Source organism: Oncorhynchus mykiss, chromosome 20, assembly GCF_057628025.1.
Source record: "Oncorhynchus mykiss isolate SJ-2025 chromosome 20, ASM5762802v1, whole genome shotgun sequence".
Classification (NCBI taxonomy): Eukaryota; Metazoa; Chordata; class Actinopteri; order Salmoniformes; family Salmonidae; genus Oncorhynchus; species Oncorhynchus mykiss.
This window is the reverse complement of record NC_143041.1, coordinates 17819249-17842599: the sequence shown is the minus strand read 5'-3', so window position 1 is coordinate 17842599 and position 23351 is coordinate 17819249. Positions and strand designations below refer to the sequence as shown.

Here is a 23351-nt window from a genome sequence, read left to right as displayed (position 1 = left end):
GCAAGCATGTGGACTGTTATGGGATGTAATTCTTATCTCAGTTTACCGGTAATGGTTTCACAAGGAAGATTAAATGTGAAGCCATTGAATAACATTTCATTGGAAGCAGTCATTTGAGTAATTCAAGCTGTTCTGTCTGACTCCCTCACTCAAAGACAATGGTTTTGTTTCTCAGATAACATCCTGAATGATAAACCAGAAAGGAAGTCATCAGGTGACAAGGAAGACCATCCCATCACTGATGAGATGGCCAAGAGGATGAAGAAAGCAGACAATGCTGTAACTAAGTACAAAGGGAAGGTGGGTTTCACCTCTGACCTCTAGTCTCTGAGCCAGGAGAGACCATAGAGATAAAACTGATCTTAAATATTAACTACGAGACACCAGGCCTACAGTATATAAACGCTTGACAAATGCACCCTAAATGTATATTTTTCCCTAGAAGTAATCCCAGATCTGAATCACTGACTCTGCTCCTACCCCAGGTATTTGACATAGAGCTGGAAGAAGAGTTATATCCCCCCCAGAACAAGAAGGAGAGTCGACAGATCGCTCAGGAGCTCTCTGACCTCATCATCTACTGCCAGGCCGTCAAGTTCCCTGGTAGTCCTCCTTTAATTCAGTTCAATTAACTTTACTATATGGCTCATTCCAGCATAGAAATTGTTTATGTTCAGAATGTAGCGCAGTGTTTTTATTCTGCCTGGTGATTTTCCCAACCGAAAGAGAGAACGATGAATGTTCACAAAGGAGTTAAACAGGGCTCTGAATTGATTGTAAATTAGAATCGGGTGCACATCTTCTAGGGGTATAATTCTCCAGAACACAGCCAGAGCAAACAAGCAACATTAAACCAGCGTGAGAAAGGGAAAGGAGGGGAGGAAGCGTGATGGTGCCCTTAAGCCACGGCCTTGTCTTACACTCTCATCCGTCGCTTTCTTTCTGTGTGTGGGGGGGAACAGGCCTCTCCACCCTCTCTCATTCAGCCTCTGGCAGAAGAAAAGACAGAAAGAACAAGAAGTCCGTCTTTGGCATGGATCCTGGTCGTAGTGGAGGCAGCCCCAGGGAGGTGGTACCAGGGAAGGGTACGTATGGCCGAGCCTTTGAGCCAGACCCATAGACCTAGACCTGGAGCTGGGGGCGAGATGTGTAGGGACAGGTAAGGACACCCACATACAGACTCGGTCAGATTACCCCCCCCCCCCATTGGAACCAGCCTGTTAAAGGGATGGTTGGTTTTCCTTTATTGACATTTTAGCATTTGTGGCACAAATCTTATTCAAGTCATGCGACCAATATAAGCATTTTGTTTCGCTCGACATGTTCAAATCATCTTTAAGTGACTGAGTTTCACAGTAAATTTTTAGATACTTTCGTGTGATTTGGACATGCTAATATTGGTCCCATGACATGAATGGGTTTTGTGCCACAAATGCTCAAATGTTAGCATGTGGAAACAGTGCCAGGGAAACTAAACCAAAGCATGGATTGCTGTCAGACCTTGTCCATAGACTGCTTACAAAGTAAGGAAACCAATGTCATGTTGTAAGTTGGGTGGACTATCCCTTTAACTTTTCCATAAAATGGCCCTCTTAGTGTGCACACGCTGCATTACAGAGTATAGTGAAAGATGCTGAGAGAAGCTGTGGAGTTTTTAAAGGGTTTGTAAAAAGGGTTGAAATGGGATTGTTAGAAACTGCATATCTTGGAGGCATGTTTTTTCTGTCTCAGGACTGACTCTTGGCATAGAGTTTGAATAGCTGTGTAGCTAATGCCTCTTTCATGATCAATCATAACCCTTCGAAAGGTTCAGGTAACTTCCGAAGTAAAGGAAACCCTTTACTCTATGGCGTTGGCCCACAACCAGCCACCAGAACAGCTTCAGTGTACCTTGGCATAGATTCTATAAGTGTCTAACTATTGGAGGGATGAGACAACATTCTTCCATGAGAAATTCCATCATTTTGGTGTTTTGTTGATGGTGGTGGAAAACGCTGTCTCAGGCGCCGCTCCAGAATCTCCCATAAGTGTTCAATTGGGTTGAGATCTGGTGACTGAGACGGCCACGGCGTATGGTTTACATCATTTTCAGGCTCCTCAAACGATTCGGTGACCACTTGTGCCCTGTGGATGGGAGGGCATTGTCATCTAGAGGTGTGAACATTTAAACGTTTATTTGCCACGGATATAAGGCACTTCATCATCGTTAACGGTTGGAAAAATGCCAGTGAGTGAGACAGGGAAGTGACAGCACAAAGTCCTGTATGGCTTTTATTGACAATTACATGAAGTTGATGCAAAGAGTCAATATTTGCAGTGTTGACCCTTGTTTGTCAAGACCTCTGCAATCCGCCCTGGCATGCTGTCAATTAACTTCTGGGCCACATCCTGACTACTGGCAGCCCATTCTTGCATAAGCAATGTTGGAGTTTGTCAGAATTTGTGGGTTTTTGTTCGTCCACCCACCTTTTGAGGATAAGGTCTGGGCAGTTTCCTGGCCATGGACCCAAAATATCGATGTTTTGTTCCCCGAGCCACTTAGTTATCACTTTTGCCTTATGGCAAGGTGCTCCATCATGCTGGAAAAGGCATTGTTCGTCACCAAACTGTTCCTGGATGGTTGGGAGAAGTTGCTCTCTGAGGATGTGTTGGTACCATTCTTTATTCATGGCTGTGTTCTTAGGCAAAATGGTGAGTGAGCCCACTCCCTTGGCTGAGAAGCAACCCCACACATGAATGTTCTCAGGATGCTTTACTGTTGGCATGACACAGGACTGATGGTAGTGCTCACCTTGTCTTCTCCGGACAAGCTTTTTTCTGGATGCCCAAACAACTGGAAAGTGGATTAATCAGAGAAAATGACTTTACCCCAGTCCTCAGCAGTCCAATCCCTGTATGTACATTTTGCAGAATATCAGTCTGTCCCTTATGTTTTTCCTGGAGAGAAGTGGCTTCTTTGCTGCCCTTCTTGACTCCAGGCCATCCTCCAAAAGTCTTCGCATCACTGTGCGTGCAGATGTACTCACACCTGCCTGCTGCCATTCCTGAGTAAGCTCTGTACTGGTGGTGCCCCGATCCCGCAGCTGAATCAACTTTAGGAGACGGTCCTGGAGCTTGCTGGACTTTCTTGGGCGCCCTGAAGCCGCCTTCACAACAATTGAGCCGCTCTCCTTGAAGTTCTTGATGATTAGATAAATGCTTGATTTAGGTGCAATCTTACCGGCAGCAATATCCTTGCCTGTGAAGCCCTTTTTGTGTAAAGCAATGATGACGGCACGTGTTTCCTTGCAGGTAACCAAAGGTTGACAGAGGAAGGACAATGATTCCAAGCGCCACCCTCCTTGGGAAGCTTCCAGTCTGTTATTCAAACTCAATCAGCATGACAGAGTGATCTCCAGCCTTGTCCTCGTCAACACTCACACCTGTGTTAACGAGCGAATCACTGACAACTGAGAACATGGAGGGGAGGGACACAGCAGAGAACCTATAACAGCATTACGTAGCATCGTTGCTGAGTGGGTGGGGGACAGCAGTAAGGGTGAGCGCCGTCTGGTAGGTAACCAGGGTAGATTGAACTGCTTTGCAGGACCATATCTGAATCGTGAATTCACTTCATTTTATGATTTTTTTTCTTATGGTTTAAATCACGTGTCAAACTCATTCCATGGAGGGCTGAGTGTCTGCGGGTTTTCACTCCTCCCTTGTACTTGATTGATGAAATAAGATCACTAATTAGTAAGGAACTCTCCTCACCTGGTTGTGTATCTTCATTAAAAAAAATGGCAGTTTAAACATTCAGAAATGTTTTACATTTGCCACATCCCAATTGTCATCCTATAGGGCCAAAGGTAGTCAAATAACGGCCTGACCAGCATTTTTATACATGACCCTAAGCATGATGGGATGGATGTTAATTTCTTAATTAACTCAGGAACCACACCTGTGCGGAAGTACCTGCTTTCAATATACTTTGTATCTCTGATTTACTCAAGTGTTTTCATTATTTTGGCAGTTACCTGTACTATTTGGGTTAGTTAAATGTTAGTGTTACATTGTCTTACTATCCTGGGAAAAAGCTTTTCTTTTGAAAATGTGTTCAAATCGTTATTCGAGCTGTCCTTGTTTCTGCTTCCTTTTCACTGCTATCGCTCTGGATAAACGTATCCGCCAAATGACTAGATTGTAAATGTGTAACTGTTGCCCCCTCTAGGTAGCGTGGAGGGCATCCGTCTGAGCTGGGAAGAGCAGACATCGCCCGTGCTCAGCCCCAATGCCTCAGTGAGTGCCGTCATCCACACTCCCAAGTGCTACCACATCTCCTCTGTCAACGAGAACACTGCCAAGCGCCTGTGCCGCCGCAACTCAGAGAAGCTAATCCAGCACACCACCTGCCAGCTGTTAAGGACCTACCCGGCCGCCACACGCATCGACTCAGCCAACCCCAACCCTCTGCCCTTCTGGCTACACGGCATGCAAGTGGTGGCTCTCAATTATCAGACTGATGGTAAGGACATGGAGAGGAGTCTTACTGATAAGGTTGGTCCAGTTTAGTCCCTGTTTACTATGCTCAATGGAGATTCTTCATTGCAAGTTATTTTTAGTCCAGGACCAGGCTGGGATGTTTTCTGGGTATGAGGAAATAACCCCTATATACTAAACAAAAATAGAAACGCAACATGCAATAATTTCAAAGATCTCACATAGTTACAGTTCATAGGAGGAAATCAGTCAAATGAAATCAATAAATTAGGCCCTAATCTATGCATTTCACATGACTGGGAATACAGATATGCATCTGTTGGTCACAGATACCTTTAAAAAAAATGGGCCTCACAATGGGCCTCAGGATTTCTTCAAGGTATTTCTATGCATTCAAATTGCCATCGATAAAATGCACTTGTGTTCATTCTGTAGCTTATGCCTGCACATACCATAACCCCAACGCCACCATGAGGCGCTCTGTTCAGCAAACCGCTTGCCCACATGACTCCATACACGTGGTCTGCGGTTGTGAGGCCTGTTGGATGTACTGCCAAATTCTCTAAAACAACGTTGGAGGCGGCTTTCAATTCTCTGGCAACAGCTCTGGTGGACATTCCTGCAGTCAGCATGCCAATCGCACGCTCCCGCGAGACGTGTGGCATTGTGTTGTGCGACAACACTGCGCATTTTAAGGTGGCCTTTTATTGTCCCCAGCACAAGGTGCGCCTGTGTAATGATAAGGCTGTTTAAACAGCTTCTTGATATGCCACACCTGTCAGGTGGATGGATTATCTTGGCAACGGAAAAATGCTCACTAACAGGGATGTAAACAAGTTTGTGTACAAAATATGAGCGGAAAAAGCTTTATGTGCGTATGGAATTTTTCTGGGATCGTTTACTTCGGCTAATTGGAGCAATACTTTATATGTTCTATTTTTGTTCAGTGTCGTCCTTAACTAGGTAATTTTGTACCCTGGTCAGGTGACATGGTCAGGAAAAACTCTGGGCCCTACTTACAACTTATGAACTCTTAACTTTTCAAGAAACTCTAGTTGCCTATTCATTGGAAATGGCTTGGACAGGGTACAATATGACCGTGTGGAGATGTATTGGGGAAACACTGGGTTATGTTATCTTGCATGTCATTGCTCATTTCTCTGTAAGGGGGAGCTCTGACCTGGGCAGCACTGAGTCAACTCGGTACGCTGGACATGGTCGTGATGCTGATAGGCTGTCATTGTAACTAAGAATTTGTTCTTAACGGACTTGCCTAGTTAAAGAAGTAAATAAAACATGCATTTTACAGGCTTGTCTGTTTTACACCTTTATAAAGCCTAGTTGCAGATTTGCAAGCTATGTTTCTCCACTCACCTGTGCCAATTTTCAAACTAAAATTAGGATAAGTGATGCTTGTGAAACAATGGATGGTCTGCTGTTGTCTGTTTCCTTACTCTTTCTCCTCTCTCATTCTCTCACCACCTTCTCTCTTTCACTCTCTCTGTCGCCACCTCTGCTCTCTCCAGACCTGCCCATGCAGTTGAACACAGCTCTGTTTGAGGCAAATGGGCATTGTGGATATGTCCTGAAACCTCCAGTGCTGTGGGATCGCTGCTGTCCCCTCTACCAGCAACTCTGCTCCCTGGAGAGAGACGTGGAGAGCATAAGCCCAACACTCTACTCTCTGACTGTGAGTACACACAAACACACCCACTCCCCTCCATATGTATTTGGACTGCTAAAACCATTTTTGGCTCTACTTCATAGGCTCGATACTACTTTTGGATTTGAGATCAAATGTTTCATATGAGGTGACAGTACAGAATGGCACCTTTTTACGTGAGGGTATTTTCATACAAATCTGTTATACTGTTTACAAATGAAAGCACTATGCATCTTGTCCCCCCCCTCCCATTTAGAAAGAATATGTGGACAAATTTGCTTATCGTCAAAAGTTTAGTATTTTGTCCCATATTCCTTCCACGCAATGAATACATCAAGCTTGTGACTACAAACTAATTGGATGTATTTCCAGTTTGTTTTGATTGTGTTTTGGATTCTATTTTGTCTAATAGGAACTGAATGGATATGAACATATGGAGGGGAGTGTACATGGATGCACACAAGCAAGCATGCGAACATACACTTTTTATAAAAAAAATATCTATTTTACCCTTATTTTTCAAAGTATGTTGACTGAGAACACATTCTCATTTACAGCAAAGTCCTGGGGAATAGTTACATGGGAGATGAATGAGCCAATTGGAAGCTGGGGATGATTAGGTGGACATGATAGCTAGATGGGGAATTTAGTCAGGACATCGGGGTTAACACCCCTATGATAAGTGCCATGAGCTCTTTAGTGACCACAGAGAATCGGTACAGCTGTTTAACGTCCCATCTAAAAATGGCACCCGACACAGGGCATTGTCCCCAATCACTGCCCTGGGGCATTGGGAAAGTTTTTTTTGTACATTTTAGACCAGAGGAAAGAGTGCCTCCTAATGGCCCTCCAGCAGCATTTGGTCTCTCATCAAGGGATCATCCCTGCTTAGCTTCAGAGGCAAGCCAGCAATGGGATGCAGGGTGGTATGCTGCTGGGAGTACACACACACACAATCTCTCCCCCTCTAGGGATACACAGACACTCAACCCATCAAAAATGTATTTTAAAATGTAGCCAAACACACTTCAATATTACCCATATACTGGTCTCTCTCACTAACTACCCTGCTGGGTATACACACACACACACCACACACTTACCCAAAGCACTCCCATCGGGCTCTTCAACATGGTTTTGATGGGTTTATTGGAGATATTTGCACCATATATACAGTATGATTTCTCTATTTGAGACAAGGACACCACCCAATTAATCTTCCGCAATAGTGAATGGGAAAAGAGGTCGTAAAACGAGTTGTGTAAACAGATGTTTAATTTCTTATAAAATCTGTCAGGAATATGACATACAGTAAGTATGATAAAGTATTAAGTAAAACAGAGTAATGTAATTACACGTGTAATGCCAAGTATCTGTCTTATAGTGGATTGAGATTATTAAATACAGTTTTGATATACAGTATATAATGAATAAAAGGTGTCCTTTCCCCCTCTGTCAGATTGTGTCTGGGCAGAACGTGTGCCCAGCCATCGGCGCGGGCAGCCCCTGTGTGGAGGTGGAAGTAATGGGCATGCCCGTGGACAGCTTCCAATTCCGCACCAAGCCCATCCACCGCAACTCGCTCAACCCCATGTGGTCAGAGCACTTCCGATTCCCCGTGCACTTTGAGGACGCCTGCTTCCTGCGCATCGCTGTGGTCGAGAACAACAGCTACCAAACCACTGCTCAAAGGATTCTGCCCCTACGGGCCCTCAAACCAGGTGAGGGAGAAGATGGGGTGGAAAAGGGGAGGAAGAAAGTGAAGACTTTAAACTTCTATTTACACTTGAAACATTCCTGACAATTTTTTTCTCAAGTATACACATCAATAGCATGTAACCTATTAATAGATAATTGAACAATGATATTTAGCAACATGCTATGTACAGAGTTTGCTAGCAGCATGTTGCCAGGTAATATACATTTCTACTCCCTGTTCTTAATGTCTGTGGTTGGTTGTCTGTTGTTCCAGGCTATAGACACATCCAGCTGAGGACGCAGCACAACGAGCCCCTGGAGGTGTCCAGTCTGTTCATCTATAGCCGCAGAGTAGAGGAGAGCCCCACCGGCACAGCCCTGCCTGCTGCCATGGTAACGCACACACACACCCCTGAGGAGCAGCTAGGGATTGCTTATATTATTGTAGCTCTTCGAACAGCATCTGATGAGCTAATTAGCTAGTAACCTTAAAATACATGTAAGGACTATGTAAATATCTATCTACAACACTGTATTTCCCTGGCAGCTGTTTAGTTCTGAGGAGCGGAGGGCAGCCCAGCAGCACAAAGTGACTGTCCACGGTGTGCCAGGTCGAGAGCCTTTCACTGTAGTGTCTGTGAAAGAGCAGACCACCGCCGGACAGCTACTGGACACGGTCAGTCCCGGCACACCCACCCATAGGAAAATGTACCCACACAAACACACCAGACCCGCCACGCTCTCAGTTCATAGTGGCCTATCTATTTCTCCTCTCCCCACTTTAGTTGCTGATGTCCACAGATGGTGCCAGTGAGTACTTCCTTTGTGAGGAGAAGGTGTCACTGGGGAAGGAGCGCAGTGACCGTAAGAGGTGTCCTCAGCAGCGCCCCGTAGCCCCTGAGGAGGAGATCATCAGGGTTATCAACAGCTGGCAGCCCGAAGAGGGATATGTGGGCAGAATCTGCCTTAAAACCAAGGAAGAGGTACTACTTTAATTTCCCATGACTGCTGTAGAGTCAAGCTATTTTAATGAGAAACCGGTCAAGCAAATACTGTATTTTTTTAATCAATTTCTTCATTCTAAGTGCCCTGTCCTGGGGTCATATTATGAAATACACACTACTTTCCTTTCATATACAGTAGACGGGTTGGCTGACAACGTCATGAAATCGATGCGTGCGTGTCGATGGGGTTGTGATTCTGGACAGTCGGATAGCTAGCAACAATGACAAGAAGCTGTCACGTGGGGAATCGTAGATGGCTCGTTTCAGCTCGTTGCATCTTATTGATACCATGTCTTGTTTTTAGGTCTTCTGTATGCTAATATGCCAAAACATGTGCTAGCTGGATAAGAAGCAACTGTAACAATTTGAGACAAGTGCTCATTGTGCAATTGAAATATGTTTTTATAATGATATGGAGAGGAAGTACAGCTTCAATATTGTCAACCATCCCTTGATTCTAAGCCAACCCTGCCTAAATTTGTCCACAGTTGCACATGCATTGGTTTTATTGCTTATAGGGAAAATAAGTGGTGGGCCGAACCAATTTTTTTTTAAAAGTTGATGATCAATCCGTGTCGAGGGAGGAGCTGATTTTATTTTGTATATGACAGTGACTAAAATGTATTTGTGCTTGTTTTCTTTTATACTAATGTAAAGCTGTGTAACTGTGATGGACCACACACTCCATCACAGTAGGTGGTGGCATGCACCTTAAACAATTGTTTGCGGACCGCCATTATACCGAAGAAGAAATCATAAGCTGCTGTCGGTGTGTGATGATGATGATGATGATGATGATGATGATAAAATCTAGCTAGCTCCCAAAGACTAAAATAAGATAAATATATTGTTTTGAGTGCACTTGACATATGCAGACATATGATGCTAGAGTCTGACACAACTTGCTTAGGCAGGGAGGGAGAGACATTTTCCACGCTTCAGTGCAATAACTGTTTTCCAAAATTTAGATGGATCACCAGCAGAGTCTGAGATAGAACTTAGAAAGTAGCAGGATTTGGCTTTCTTAATTGAGGAGGTTCATCTATTTCTCAATTGCCTGAAAAGCTGCCAATCCGCTACAGTGTCAATTTTTCTAGCCTTGGCTCAGGCCTGATTTCTCATTCTAACAAGGTTTGAAAGTTCTAGAGAGACCAAAGGATTTGTTCTGTTTTTTACTCTAAGGCGTTTAACGGGTGCGTGTTTGTCTGCCAGAGAGATAAAAAAATAGATAACGTAGCTAATTCAGGGTCAGGCATGCAGCTGACTCAAAGTAATAGGCCAACACTTTTTTATGTATCTTTACAGTGGCTTGCGAATGTATTCAATCCCCTTGGCATTTTTTCCTATTTTGTTGCCTTACAACCTGGAATTAAAATAGATTTTTTGGGGGCTTTGTATCATTTGATTTACACGACATGCCTACCAGTTTGATCCGTGGGCTTCCCATTTGGACGAGCTGATCCATGAGCTTCCCATTTGGACGAGCTGATCCATGAGCTTCCCATTTGGGCTAACCGTAACAGAGGGAACAGTGGAATTCAAGTGTATGGTCACAAGATTATTACTGTCAATACCACTGGCAATGATTATCTGTAGCAGTATGATGATAATAATGTGGGAATGGGAAGAATTACCTGAGCAGGGGTTGGGCTGTTGTTGAGTCAATGTTTTATATGAGCCTCCTCGGGTAAGTAACTTTACCCCTCCTATTTGGTTGCAAGCCATCCTTCTTGTTAAACTGGGGCCTCTCCCAGAAGTGGTCAAAATTGTCAATGTACTCAAAATCTACCGAGGAACAGTAGGATTTAAGCCAGTAGTGTAGCCAGAGTAGATGACTAAAGTGTTCCATTCCGCAACCTGTTGTTGGTTTCGGCCCGGAAATTAGAACCTGCTTGTCTGTCTCCTTTAAGCTGCCTGTGAGCACTCTGAAGTCAGCTTTTAATTGCTCCGACTTATGAAGATTGATGTAGTTTGTACCGACAGGAATTGACTAATGTGTGAGCATTCGGTTGCTCCATCACAGCAAGGACCTGGTGATCTATGTCCTGAACGTGGGCTGCAGGGAAGCCGAGGGTCCTTGCTTCCGTGACCACCCTAACTATGGAGCTTCCTAAAACTACCACTAGAGGACGAGAGTGTCCCTGCGAGGTGTGGAACGTGCTCTGGGGGCTGCTCCAGTGGATAGCCGGCTCAGTAACCCAGGACCAGATCCAGAGGAGCTTGCTCTCGGTACTGAGGTGGAATGGGAAGGACGGGTAGAGAGGCGAAGGGCCCTGTTGGAGACGGAGCTCAGAGCCTATGAAACTGTTAGATAGCCACAGGTCTGGACGAGAGGGCAAATGGAAGATACGTTGACATTTTCCTCCTCTTCTACCTCTAACTCGACTCCGCCTTGTCTCCGGTGGTGTAGAGCAAGACGCAGTAGTTCTCTGGTTCTCGTCGGTGGGATGTTTAATACCGTAAAGTGGCCCATGTTAGTGTCCACATTAGCTACTGCAGAGGAGCCCAGTTTTGTAGAGCACCCCCTGGATTATCCCCTCGATCGTTTCGAATTGTCGCATCAAAAACAGCATGCAGCCTTGAAGTCTTTTTGGCCAGAGCAAGACTTTTATTTAGGACCCCGTTCAATGATCCGGTCTTTTGAGGCAACGAACTGTTTACACTTATCACAAGTGTATGTCAGTAAATTCTTTCTTCTTTCACACGTCTCATATTTCAAGAATTTTGTGGCCATTTCCAGATCAGTCTACAAATCAGAGTAGTCAGAAACAGCCTTCCCGGCTACAAGAGCCATCCGCAAAGCGAGACAAGCTTTGCCGGTGACAGCAATGTAGCCTAGCTAGTCGTGGGCTAGACCTATCAGTTCAGTCAGGACAGTAAAATCCTGTCAAAAAACTGGGGGTTAAGAACAGCACTAACACATTGGTCCCAAAATAATGTTTTTAAAAGTATAAAACGCTGTGTCACCACTCAAACGTTCTGCTTCCTACTTTAAAAAAATATATATTTAACCTTTATTTAACTAGGCAAGTCCGTTAAGAACAAATTCTTATTTACAATGAGGGCCTAGGAACAGTGGGTTAACTACCTTGTTCAGGGGCATAAGGACAGATTTTTACCTTGTCAGCTCGGGGATTTGATCTAGCAACCTTTTGGTTACTGGCCCAACGCTATATATAACCACTAGGCTACCTGCCGCCCCTACTTCCTGGTCATTTGACATGAATTAACCACTCATGTATGGGGACACGCTCCAGCAGAGACGTTAGGAAAAGGGTTCGGGTTTTTACAGTTGTCACGTTGGTGACGAGTTGTTGACAACTAGATGGCGCTGTACTCATCTAGCCACAACCGTACAAACCATCAGTGCCATAAAACCAGAACTACTAATGCTTATTATCCCTCGCATCCCATTCCTTCCCGACAAATTCTATGGTGCAAATTAGGTTTACGTAGATCTGTCCACTAGAGATTAATTGAGATATGTTTTCTCACGGAGAATGATAGTCTGCAGGATTAGAGAAAGCAGTTTGGTAATGAATGTTTGAATTTCATATACTTAACATTCAATGAATGAGTATAACTTGATGTGGTTCAAATTATTAACTTTCCTCATAACCTTTTAAAAGTTGGTGTCAAAATCTGCCAATTCATTATTCTACTAACTATGACTGAGTGTGAGACATGTTTTACATAATGTCATGCATATGCAGTAGGGTCCGAAATTATTTGCACCCACTGACGTACCGGACATAATCGCAGCCCGTGCACCAGTCATCAATGACAATTTGTGTTTTTTTCCATATGTATACTGAACAGAAATCTGAATGCAACAAGCAACAATTTCAAATATTTTACTGAGTTACAGTTCATATAAGCAAATCAGTCAATTGAATTAAATAAATGATGCCCTAATCTATGGATTTCACATAACTGGGAATACAGATACGCATCTGTTGGTCATAGATACCTTTAAAATATATATACAGTGGGGCAAAATAGTATTTAGTCAGCCACCAATTGCAAGTTCTCCCACTTAAAAAGATGAGGGAGGCCTGTAATTTTCATCATAGGTACACTTCAACTATGACAGACAAAATGAGAAGAAAAAATCCAGAAAATAACATTAAAGGATGTTTTTATGAATTTATTTGCAAATTATGGTGGAAAATAAGTATTTGGTCACCTACAAACAAGCAAGATTTCTGGCTCTCACAGACCTGTAACTTCTTCTTTAAGAGGCTCCTCTGTCCTCCACTCATTACCTGTATTAATGGCACCTGTTTGAACTTGTTATCAGTATAAAAGATACCTGTCCATAACCTCAAACAGTCACACTCCAAACTCCACTATGGCCAAGACCAAAGAGCTGTCAAAGGACACCAGAAACAAAATTGTAGACCTGCACCAGGCTGGAAAGACTGAATCTGCAATAGGTAAGCAGCTTGGTTTGAAGAAATCAACTGTGGGAGCAATTATTAGGAAATAGAAGACATACAAGACCACTGATAATCTCTCTCGATCTGGGGCTCCACGCAAGATCTCACCCCAATATGATCACAAAAATCCCAGAACCCAGAACCTACAATGTGATATTCTGGGTTTTTTTTCTCATTTTGTCTGTCATAGTTGAAGTGTACCTATGATGAAAATTACAGGCCTCTCTCATATTTTTAAGTGGGAGAACTTGCACAATTGGTGGCTGACTAAATACTTTTTTGCCTCACTGTATATTTTTAAAGTAGAGGTGTGGATCAGAAAACCAGTCTGGTGTGACTACCATTTGCCTCATTCAGTGCGACATATCGCATAGAGTTGATCAGGCTGTTGATTCTGGCCTGTGGAATGTTGTCCTACTCTTTAATGGGTGTGCAAAGTTGCTGTATATTGGTGGGAACTGGAGAACACTGTCGTACCAGTCGATCCAGAGCATCCCAAACATGATCAATGGGTGACATGTCTGGTGAGTATCCAGGCCATGGAAGAACTGGGACATCTACAGCTTCCCGGAATTGTGTACAGATCCTTGCGACATGGGGCTGTGCATTATGCTGAAACATGAAGGGATTTAATGGCACGACAATGGGCCTCAGGATCTCGTCATAGTATCTCTGTGCATAAAAATTGCCATGGATAAAATATAATTGTGTTCGTTGGCCGTAGCTTATGCCTGCCCATACCATAAGCCAACCGCCACCATGGGACACTCTGTTCACAATGAAAGACATCGGCAAACCGCTCACCCACATGACCCCATACACGTGGTCTGCGGTTGTGAGGCCGGTTGGACGTACTGCCAAATTCTCTAAAACAATGTTGGAGGTGGTTTATGATAGAGAAATGAACATTCAATTCTTTGGCAACAGCTCTGGTGGATATTCATGCAGTCAGCACACTCAAACTTTAGACTGTGGAATCTGTGGAATTGTGCACATTTTAGTGCCATTTTATTCTCCCCAGCGCAAGTTGCACCTATGTAATGATCATGCTGTTTAGTCAACTTCTTGATTTGCCACTCCTGTCAGGTGGATGGATTATCTTGGCAAAGGAGAAATGCTCACTAACAGGGATGTAAACAAATTTGGATTCAAAATTTGAGAGAAATGTCTGGGATGTTTTTATTTCAGCTCATGAAACATGGGACTAACACTTTACATGTTGTGTTTACATGTTGTGTTTATATTTTTGTTCAGTAATATACGAACATAACACACCCACATTAAACCACAAGTTCAAGTGATTATTGTTGCTCCTTAGAATTCTTGCTTTTATCAGAAATAACTCTGTGTGTGTGCGTGCGCACTCAGATGGCCCGTGAGGACAAGAGGAAAGGCATCTCGTTTGTCAGCGAACTGAAGAAACTGACGAGTTGCAGCCAGAGCGTCGTTGCCCTGGCCGCACAAGAGAGCAGCCACAGTAAGGATGAAAGCAGCAGGGCAGCATACTGTGTGCCTCTGACTGAGACCCGGGAGTGAGACGCTCAGTCTGCAGTGTGTGGATGGAGTCCCCAGAAGGTACGGAAGTCCCTACTGTTTCCTATTGTCTTTACAACTAGGGCTTTCCCTATTGGCCCTAGTAGCCCCCATCTTTTTTGTCTCCTCCTTCTGGCCATGCCTATAAATGTCTTCCACAGTCAGTTTTCCTTTTTCAATTTCTTAACTTTTGACATCTTAATTTATTTATACAATATTTATATAATGCTATTTTTATGTTTTACCAATTATTTATAGCCTCATTAATTAGGATAAATGATTCACTCGGGGACAATGTCGAAGTCTATGTTATCTGCAGTGTTTCAAACAAAATGTTGTTTATTTTAATATTGTATATGTAGTATTTTATTATTATTATTATTGATACTTTAACTAGCATAACATAACAACACAATGACCTATAGATTGATATGCATTAGTATGTTTGAGTGGACAATGACCTGGGCAGTTGTGTATTGCATCATGCATATGAAGTACTGTATACTCCAGATATGTCTGTTGTGCTGTTGTCCACTACTTCCCTCTCCCTTTTGCAGGGTCTCCCTCTATAGGACTCGAAGGCCTGGGTAGTGGAGGGCTGGGCGGAGGCGGAGAGGCTCCTCCTGTGGGGTGGTGACCGTCCTTGGGAGCAGGGCCCACACCGGCTATCTGACCTCCAGACAGTGTATTTAGTTGAGGTGCAGGAAGCAGCAGTAGCTGCGGCTACCAGCCTTTCTCTTGCTAAGAATGAGGGCATTGTGAATGTGGCCAACAAGCTGGCTTGTTGTTTGATTCCCTTTGGCTGCATTTACACAGGCAACCCAATTCTGATCATTTGCCTAGTTATTGGCAAAATAGCTGATCTGATTGGTCAAAAGGCCAATTAGTGAGAGAAAAAACGATGCAGGCCTTATGTCCCAATTTTCACAGTACTGTAATTTATAACTATATAGTTGTGTATTTGATGATATTCAGTGTTGTGCACGTAGTAGTTTTGCTGTTATATTCAGTATTTTTTTATCTCCATTTTTCCGATGGTTTATCTTGTTTGATATGAAAGTGTGCTTCAAAAGTATTGTAACGGTGACTGTTTTTGTTTTGACTCCTTACTCCCGCACTTTGGATTTGAAATTATACAATGATTATGAGTTTATTAAAGTGCGGACTGTCAGCTTTAATTTGAGGGTAAAAAATATTTTGTCATTTTGGAGAATCTAAGAATCTAATATGTTTCGAAACACTTCTACATGAATGTGTATGCGACCGTTATTACGGATAGTCCTGAATTGTATCGTGAATAATGAGTGAGAAAGTTAGACACACAAATATCATACCCCAAAAACAATGCTAACCTCCCCTGTTATTGTAATGGTGTGAGGTAAGCATGTCTTGGGGGTATGATATTTGTGCGTCTGTCTTACTCATCATTATTCATTATCCGTAATCATGGTAGCATCCACGTTAATGTAAAAGTGTTAAGAAACATATTCAATTCTTATTTACAATAAAAGTGACACCAAAATGACAATGCATGATTTACCATTCATTCCTATTGGTCACAAAATAATCTGAAACACAACCACAACAAACTGCAAATCCATCCAAGTTTGTAGAGTTACAAGCTTGAAGTAATCATAGCGTGCTAGGAATATGGGACCGAATACTAAACCTTTGACTACTTTAATACACTGGAGTACTCACTGTATGATGGTGTATGGTGTTTGATATGATATTTGAAAACAAAATGAGATTTTGGTTTCAAATTCAACTCGTCATTGCAGCAGGTCCAAGCGTATCAGCACTTGAGAACCCCATCACCTCTTGATGTCAAAAGCAAGAGAGGTTTTCGAATACCCAGGTATAATTTATTTTTGTAAAACATCAAATCAAAAGTACATTTTTAAAGGGGCAATCAGCAATTCCTACATCCATTTTTGGACTAATAAATTGATAAGTACCCATTTGATTCTTGAATAATATAACTTTAATTTAAAGGCCTCATAAGCTTAGTTCAACTGTCGTACCCCATCAGAACCCAAAATGTAAGCTTGTTTTACTCCAATGTTTGCAAACAAACAAAATGTAAACAAACTATATAGCCTTGAAACATGGTTTAAAGTTTAATTTTGATATCATGGTTGGTCAATCCTTGCATCCATAGCTCGGTCTATGAATTTGAGTGATTACATTTCTCCAGCCCCGTCCCTCAACCCGTCATACACAACTATCATAATGTCAATACAGGGTTTAGTGATTTCTGATATTGTTCCTAAGTTGTTTATTGATGAAATTGATGATAGTATTATACTGAGTTGTCTACTAGGTGTTTTAACCTATGCCCATTTCAGTCTGTTGTCAGAAACTTGTTTCAATGGGGGCCCATGTTGTTTCCCTCCTTAATTTAGAATGTGGATCACTAAGTGTGAGATTTGTATAACAGTCAGTCCGTAGTTTTTTTTCAACTTAAGTTTTAAAACAAACTTATACTATGAAGGTGTGGCATTTCTAATGAATGATTTATATTGTACTTGGTGTCTGATTATTGGTACTGCAAAAGTGTCAACTTCCTTATAGATCTAGATAAACATTTAAGCCTCTCTCCCTGGGTCCATACAATTTCACAGCAAACAAAATGATGGGCTTTTATGCAGCGTCTGTATGATATGTATAAATACTACAGTAGTTATAATATATAGTCCACTACACTCGTGCCCGTTTACGGGTTGAAAATGGCAGATTTAGTCACTGATAAGTGTCTAAATTGGAACACAGTGGCTGTACAGTAACATGCTATACATTACGTCAGAGCTCTGCGCTTCACAGCGCTGTGTGGGTTTTGACTGACAGCCATTCTGAACTTGAGCACCGCACGCGACAAGAAGCTGCTCCCACCCCTCCTGCTAATTGGGCAACTTTTGCAAATGTTTTGTTTCAGTGAGGGAAATGCTGTCAATCAAGAGGATTCAATGTATTTTGAAAGATGAGACGATGATTTATAATAAATACCGCTTTGATGTCATGCAAGCAAGCCAATGTGCACTTCACATTTCCATATCATGAAACTCATGTCATATACAGTAAGGTTTGATCACTGATGTACAGTTACAATATGACATGGTGTCATACCCTGGGTTGTGCTGAGCAGAATCTGTTTGTCTTTTGTGAAGAAAATTCGCTGTGGAACACGCACCTGAATGCACCCATGACTCCTTTCTATGCGCACCAAAATGACGATCTGTTTCTCTGAATTGGCCTGTGTAAGACTAACACTTTTTAAAATCGTATTTTATAACTTTGCTGGTCATGTTGGCAATCGAACAAGCTTATAAATGATGCCAACCTGACCCAGATTGAGATATATAATGGCCCATTTTTGAATTACATAAACAACAATTGTGTGATGGCGGGGATGCAGGGTTGTGTTCCAAACAAAACAAATGTGCTTGCTCTAGTTTCTCAACAGCACAGCTTGGAGGGCTCAAAAAAGCACATTATCGTTGAAGACTGAGTCAAAGTGCATTGAAATGACTTAGGAACTGTGCACACACCAGTTAGTCCTCTCACTCAAACCGTTGTCTTAGGTTGCACCTACCCCATATTTTCCAATAATATTCTTATGTTACGGAATGTATCCAGAGTATTTTCAGATTTAGGCATCAACAAACGCAGTGAAAAGTACAGAAAATGTAAAGTGTTTGGAGTCAGTCTTGTGTCAAGGGAACTTTCCCATAATCTTAATCTGTTGCCTTTCAATTGCTACCATGCTTATGCATGTGCTTTTCATATTTCTTTTGTAAGAAACATTTCAATTTAACCCAATCAATGTAGGCCAATTCCCACGAGTGTAAATGGTTAAATGTCCAATATCAACAAATGTACAACCAATGAATGGGGTTGAGGGCATGGCTAAAATTGGTACAGAATTGGCACCGGAGTGTGAAATGTGATGGTTTTCAGCTATTTTCCTGCCATTCTATACAAATTGCAAGAAATGAACAAGTACCACAATGCCTACTTCCACATCGATGGTGCTGGAGTGGATCGGGTCGAAAGCTTCAAGTTCCTCAGTGTGTTCATATCACTAAGGAATTAACATGGTCCACACAGTTGTGCAAAAGCATTTCCCCCTCAGGAGGCTGAAAAGATTTGGTATGATGCACAAAAAGTTATAATGCTGCACCATTGAGAGCATCTTCGCTGGCTGCATCACCTCCTGGTACGGCAACTGCAGGGCACCTGACTTCCAGGCACTACAGAGATTGATGAGTACGGCCCAGTACATCCCTGGGTCCGAGCTCCCTGCCATCTAGGACCTCTATACCAGGCGGTGTCGAGGAAGATCCAAAAAATTGTCAGACTCCAGCCACCCAAGTCAGACTTATTTCGGAAACACTTTACTTGATACTCAGCATCATAACATTATGACAGTCATAACCATGACTGCGGTAAATAAAATTGATTGGACATGATTTGGAAAGGCACAACTGTTTATATAAGGTCCTAAAGTTGACAGTGCATGTCAGAGAAAAAAACCAAGCTATGAAATCGAAGGAATTGTTCGTAAAGCCCCGAGACCAGATTGTGTCGGCACAGATCTGGGGAAGGGTACAACAAAATGACTGCAGCATTGAAGGTTCTCATGAAGATAGTGGCCTCCATCATTCTTAAATGGAAGAAGTTTGGAACCACCAAGACTCTCTTTTCTACAGCTGTCTGCCCGGCCAAACTGAGCAATCAGGGGAGAAGGGCCTTGGTCAGGGAGGTGACCAAGAATCCAATGGTCATTCTGACAGAGCTCCAGAGTTCCTCGGTGGAGATGGGAGAACCTTCCAGAAGGACAACCGTTTCTGCAGGACTCCACCAATCAGAGCTTTATGGTAGACTGGCCAGATGGAAGACACGCATCAGTAAAAAGCACAGCCCTCTTGGAGTTTGCCAAAGGGCACATAAAGTGCTCTGAAACAAGATTCTCTGGTCTGATGAAACCAAGATTGAAATCTTTGGCCTGCATGCCAAGCGTCACGTCTGGAGGAAACCAGGCACCATCCCTACGGTGAAGCATGGTGGGGGCAGCCATCATGCTGTGGGGGTGTTTTTCAGCGGCAGGGACTGGGAGACTAGTCAGGATCGAGGGAAAGCTGAAATGAAGCAAAGTACAGCGAGATCCGTGATTAAAACCTGCTCCAGAGTGCTCAGGACCTCAGACTGGGGTGAAGGTTCACCTTCCACCAAGACAACGACCCTAAGCACACAGCCAAGACAACGCAGGAGTGGCTTCGGGACAGGTCTTAGAATGTCCTTGAGTGGTCCAGCCAGAGCCCGAACTTGAACCCAATCGAACATCTCTGGAGAGATCCTGAAAATAGCTGTGCAGCAACGCTCCCCATCCAACCTGACAGAGCTTGAGATGATCTGCAGAGAAGAATGGGAGAAACTCCCAGCTACCTCAATTACCTCGTCCCCTGCACATCAACTCGGTACTGGTACTCCCTGTATATAGACATGTTATTTTTACTCGTTATTGTTATTTACAGTGTATTTATTCCTCGTGTCACTATTTACATGGACATATAGTTATCTTTAATTCTGCATTGTTGGAAAAGTACCCATAAGTAAGTGTTTCACTGTTAGTCTACAGCTGTAAATGAAGGTTTTCCAGCACACAGCTTTGACCTGCTACAGTATTGGATTATTCACACACCACACTAAGACATTATCCCATTCCACTAACATTTCAAGCTTTTATTTATTATATGAAAGCAAGCTTTTATACTTACAGTTGAAGTCGGAAGTTTACATACACCTTAGTAAAATACATTTAAACTCAGTTTTGCACAATTCCTGACATTTAATCCTAGTGAGGAGTTTGAAGGTAGGCCTTGAAATACATCCACAAGTTCACCTCAATTTGACTCAAATGATGTCAATTAGCAAATCAGAAGCTTCTAAAGCCATGACATCATTTTCTGGAATTTTCCAAGCTGTTTAAAAGCACAGTCAACTTAGTGTATGTAAACTTCTGACCCACTGGAATTGTGATACAGTGAAATAATCTGTCTGTAAACAATTGTTGAAAAAATGACGTGTGTCATGCTCAAAGTAGATGTCCTAACCAACTTGCCAAAACTAGTTTGTTAATAAGAAATTTGTGAAGTGGTTGAAAAACGAGTTTTAATGACGCCAACCTAATTGTATGTAAACTTCCGACTTCAACTGTACAAGACCACCAGGCTTGATTGAGTGAGCTGTTCTGTATTGTAGTAATGTGGTGCCTGCCTATATTTCCTTAATCCTTTACTTTAGCAATACATGTAATTGAGAAGAAAAAAAATGTAATCATAATGTTTTGGTCAGTAAGTGCCAAACATAACTACAGGCGGTGGTGTGTTGGACACATTCACTAGATGTCTGTATGCATTCCTGATATTATCAAACCATTAGCTTACCAGTGTAATGGTGAATTAAGTGCAGAACCACATGTTTTGCAAACATGGTCTTCTTTTATCAATGGACAGTTCATTACCTATGTCAAATGAAGATGTAGCTTAAAGTTCTGTTTATTCCTTTGTTGGGTAACGTAATGACAGTCATAATCACTCAGTCATGTCATAACGGCTGACATAACTTGTCATAACACTGTCATGAGCCACATTTAACTTAAGAAATGACACTTTGACACTTTCATGAAGCATTATGACCATCCTGTGTCACTTTACTTGGACTAACAAAATAAACTTTATGACACTGTCCAAGAAGCATTATGACATAATCATATAAGCCAGATAGGCCTATCACGTACATGCCCTTATATCCTGCTCCTGAAATCTGCTTTGTTTTAGGTGCATGTCTGACATTGTGTACACTATTACAATAATATGGTGAATAAAAAAAGAGTATATATTTAACATGTCAACCGTATGTTTATGGTATAATGGAATATTTTGCCTTGTGTGGTACGTTTTGTGAGTTTTGACACTTGTGTAGGTGTCATAACCAGCCATAAAATAATGGAATATCACAACAGGTGTTATGATGCCCATGTTATGACCTTGTCATAACGTGTTATGGCGCTGTGTGTCAAGTATTTATTTTGCCTAAAGATGGTGACACTACACACTTACAATAGGCCTAAATATCTAAAAATACATGCAGAAATTAACATCCCATCATGCTGGTCATGTTTAAAAATGTGTGTGTACACACACACTGAACAAAAATATAAACACAAAATGCAACAATTTCAATGAGTTAAAGAATAGATAAGGAAATCAGTCAATTGAAATACATTCATTAGGCCCTAATCTATGGATTTCACATGACTGGGAATGCAGATAGGCATTGGTTGGTCACCAATACTTTTTTTTTTTAAGGTAGAAGCATGGATCAGAAAACCAGTTAGTATCTGATGTGACCACCATTTGCCTCAAGCAGCGCGACACATCTTCATAGAGTTGACCGGGCTGTTGATTGTGGTCTGTGGAATGTTGTCCCACACTTCAATGGGTGTGCGAAGTTGCTGGATATTGGCGGGAACTGGAACATGCTGTCGAACACCTCGATCCAGAGCATCCCAAACATGATCAATGGGTGACATGTCTGGTGAGTATCCAGGCCATGGAAGAACTGGGACATTTACAGCTTCCATGAATTATGTACAAATCCTTGCAACATGGAGCTGTGCATTATCATGCGGTGATGGCGGCTGATGAATGGCACAACAATCGGCCTCAGGATCTCGTCACAGTATCTCTGTGCATTCAAATTGCCATCAATAAAATGCAATTGTGTTCATTGGCCGTAGCTTATGCCTAACCATACCATAAGCCAACCGCCCCCATGGGGCACTCTGTTCACAATGTTGACATATTCAAACTGCTCGCCCACACGACACCATACACGCCATTTGCACTGGGATTAATCCGTGACGAGCACACTTCTCCAGCGTCCATCGAAGATGAGCATTTTTCCACTGAAGTCAGTTACAACACATAACTGCAGTCAGGTCAAGACCCTGGTGAGGGCGACGAGCACGCAGTTGAGCTTCTTGAGAAGGTTTCTGACAGTTTAGAAATTCTTCACTTCTGCAAACCCCCAGTTTCATCAGCTGTCCGGGTGACTGGTCTCAGATGATCTCACAGGTGAAGCAGGATGTGTAGGTCCTGGGCTGGCGTGGTTACACATGGTCTGCTGTTGTGAGGCCAGTTGGACACACTGCCAATTTCTCTAAAAAGACATTGGAAGCGGCTCATGGTAGAGAAATTAACATTCAACTCACTGGTAACAGCTCTGGTAGACATTCTTGCAGTCAGCATGCCAATTGCACGCTCTCTCAACTTGAGACATTCGTGGCATTGTGTTGTGACAAACCTGCACATTTTAGTGGCCTTTTATTGTCCCCAGTACAAGGTGCATCTGCATAATGATCATGCTGTACAATCATCTTCTTGATATGCGACACCTGTCAGGTGGATGGATTTTCTTAACAAAAGAGAAATTGTTCACGAACAAGGATGTAAAAAAAAAATTGTGCATATG

General features: G+C 42.6%; 1 protein-coding gene across 2 annotated transcripts in view; it reads left to right on the top strand.

Moving 5' to 3' along the window:
- plce1 (phospholipase C, epsilon 1) overlaps positions 1-17837 on the top strand; it is an 82615-nt gene extending 64778 nt beyond the window's left edge. For both annotated transcript variants that reach the window (XM_021575790.3, XM_090212423.1), the window contains exons 21-31: positions 176-300; positions 486-603; positions 963-1085; positions 4211-4504; positions 6006-6169; positions 7602-7863; positions 8115-8233; positions 8388-8516; positions 8626-8823; positions 14652-14858; positions 15374-17837. In XM_021575790.3, coding sequence (XP_021431465.3) covers positions 176-300; positions 486-603; positions 963-1085; positions 4211-4504; positions 6006-6169; positions 7602-7863; positions 8115-8233; positions 8388-8516; positions 8626-8823; positions 14652-14819 — 1700 coding nt within the window. In that variant the 3' untranslated portion in view covers positions 14820-14858; positions 15374-17837. The remainder of the gene's footprint in view (positions 1-175; positions 301-485; positions 604-962; positions 1086-4210; positions 4505-6005; positions 6170-7601; positions 7864-8114; positions 8234-8387; positions 8517-8625; positions 8824-14651; positions 14859-15373) is intronic.
- Positions 17838-23351: the final 5514 nt, after the last annotated feature.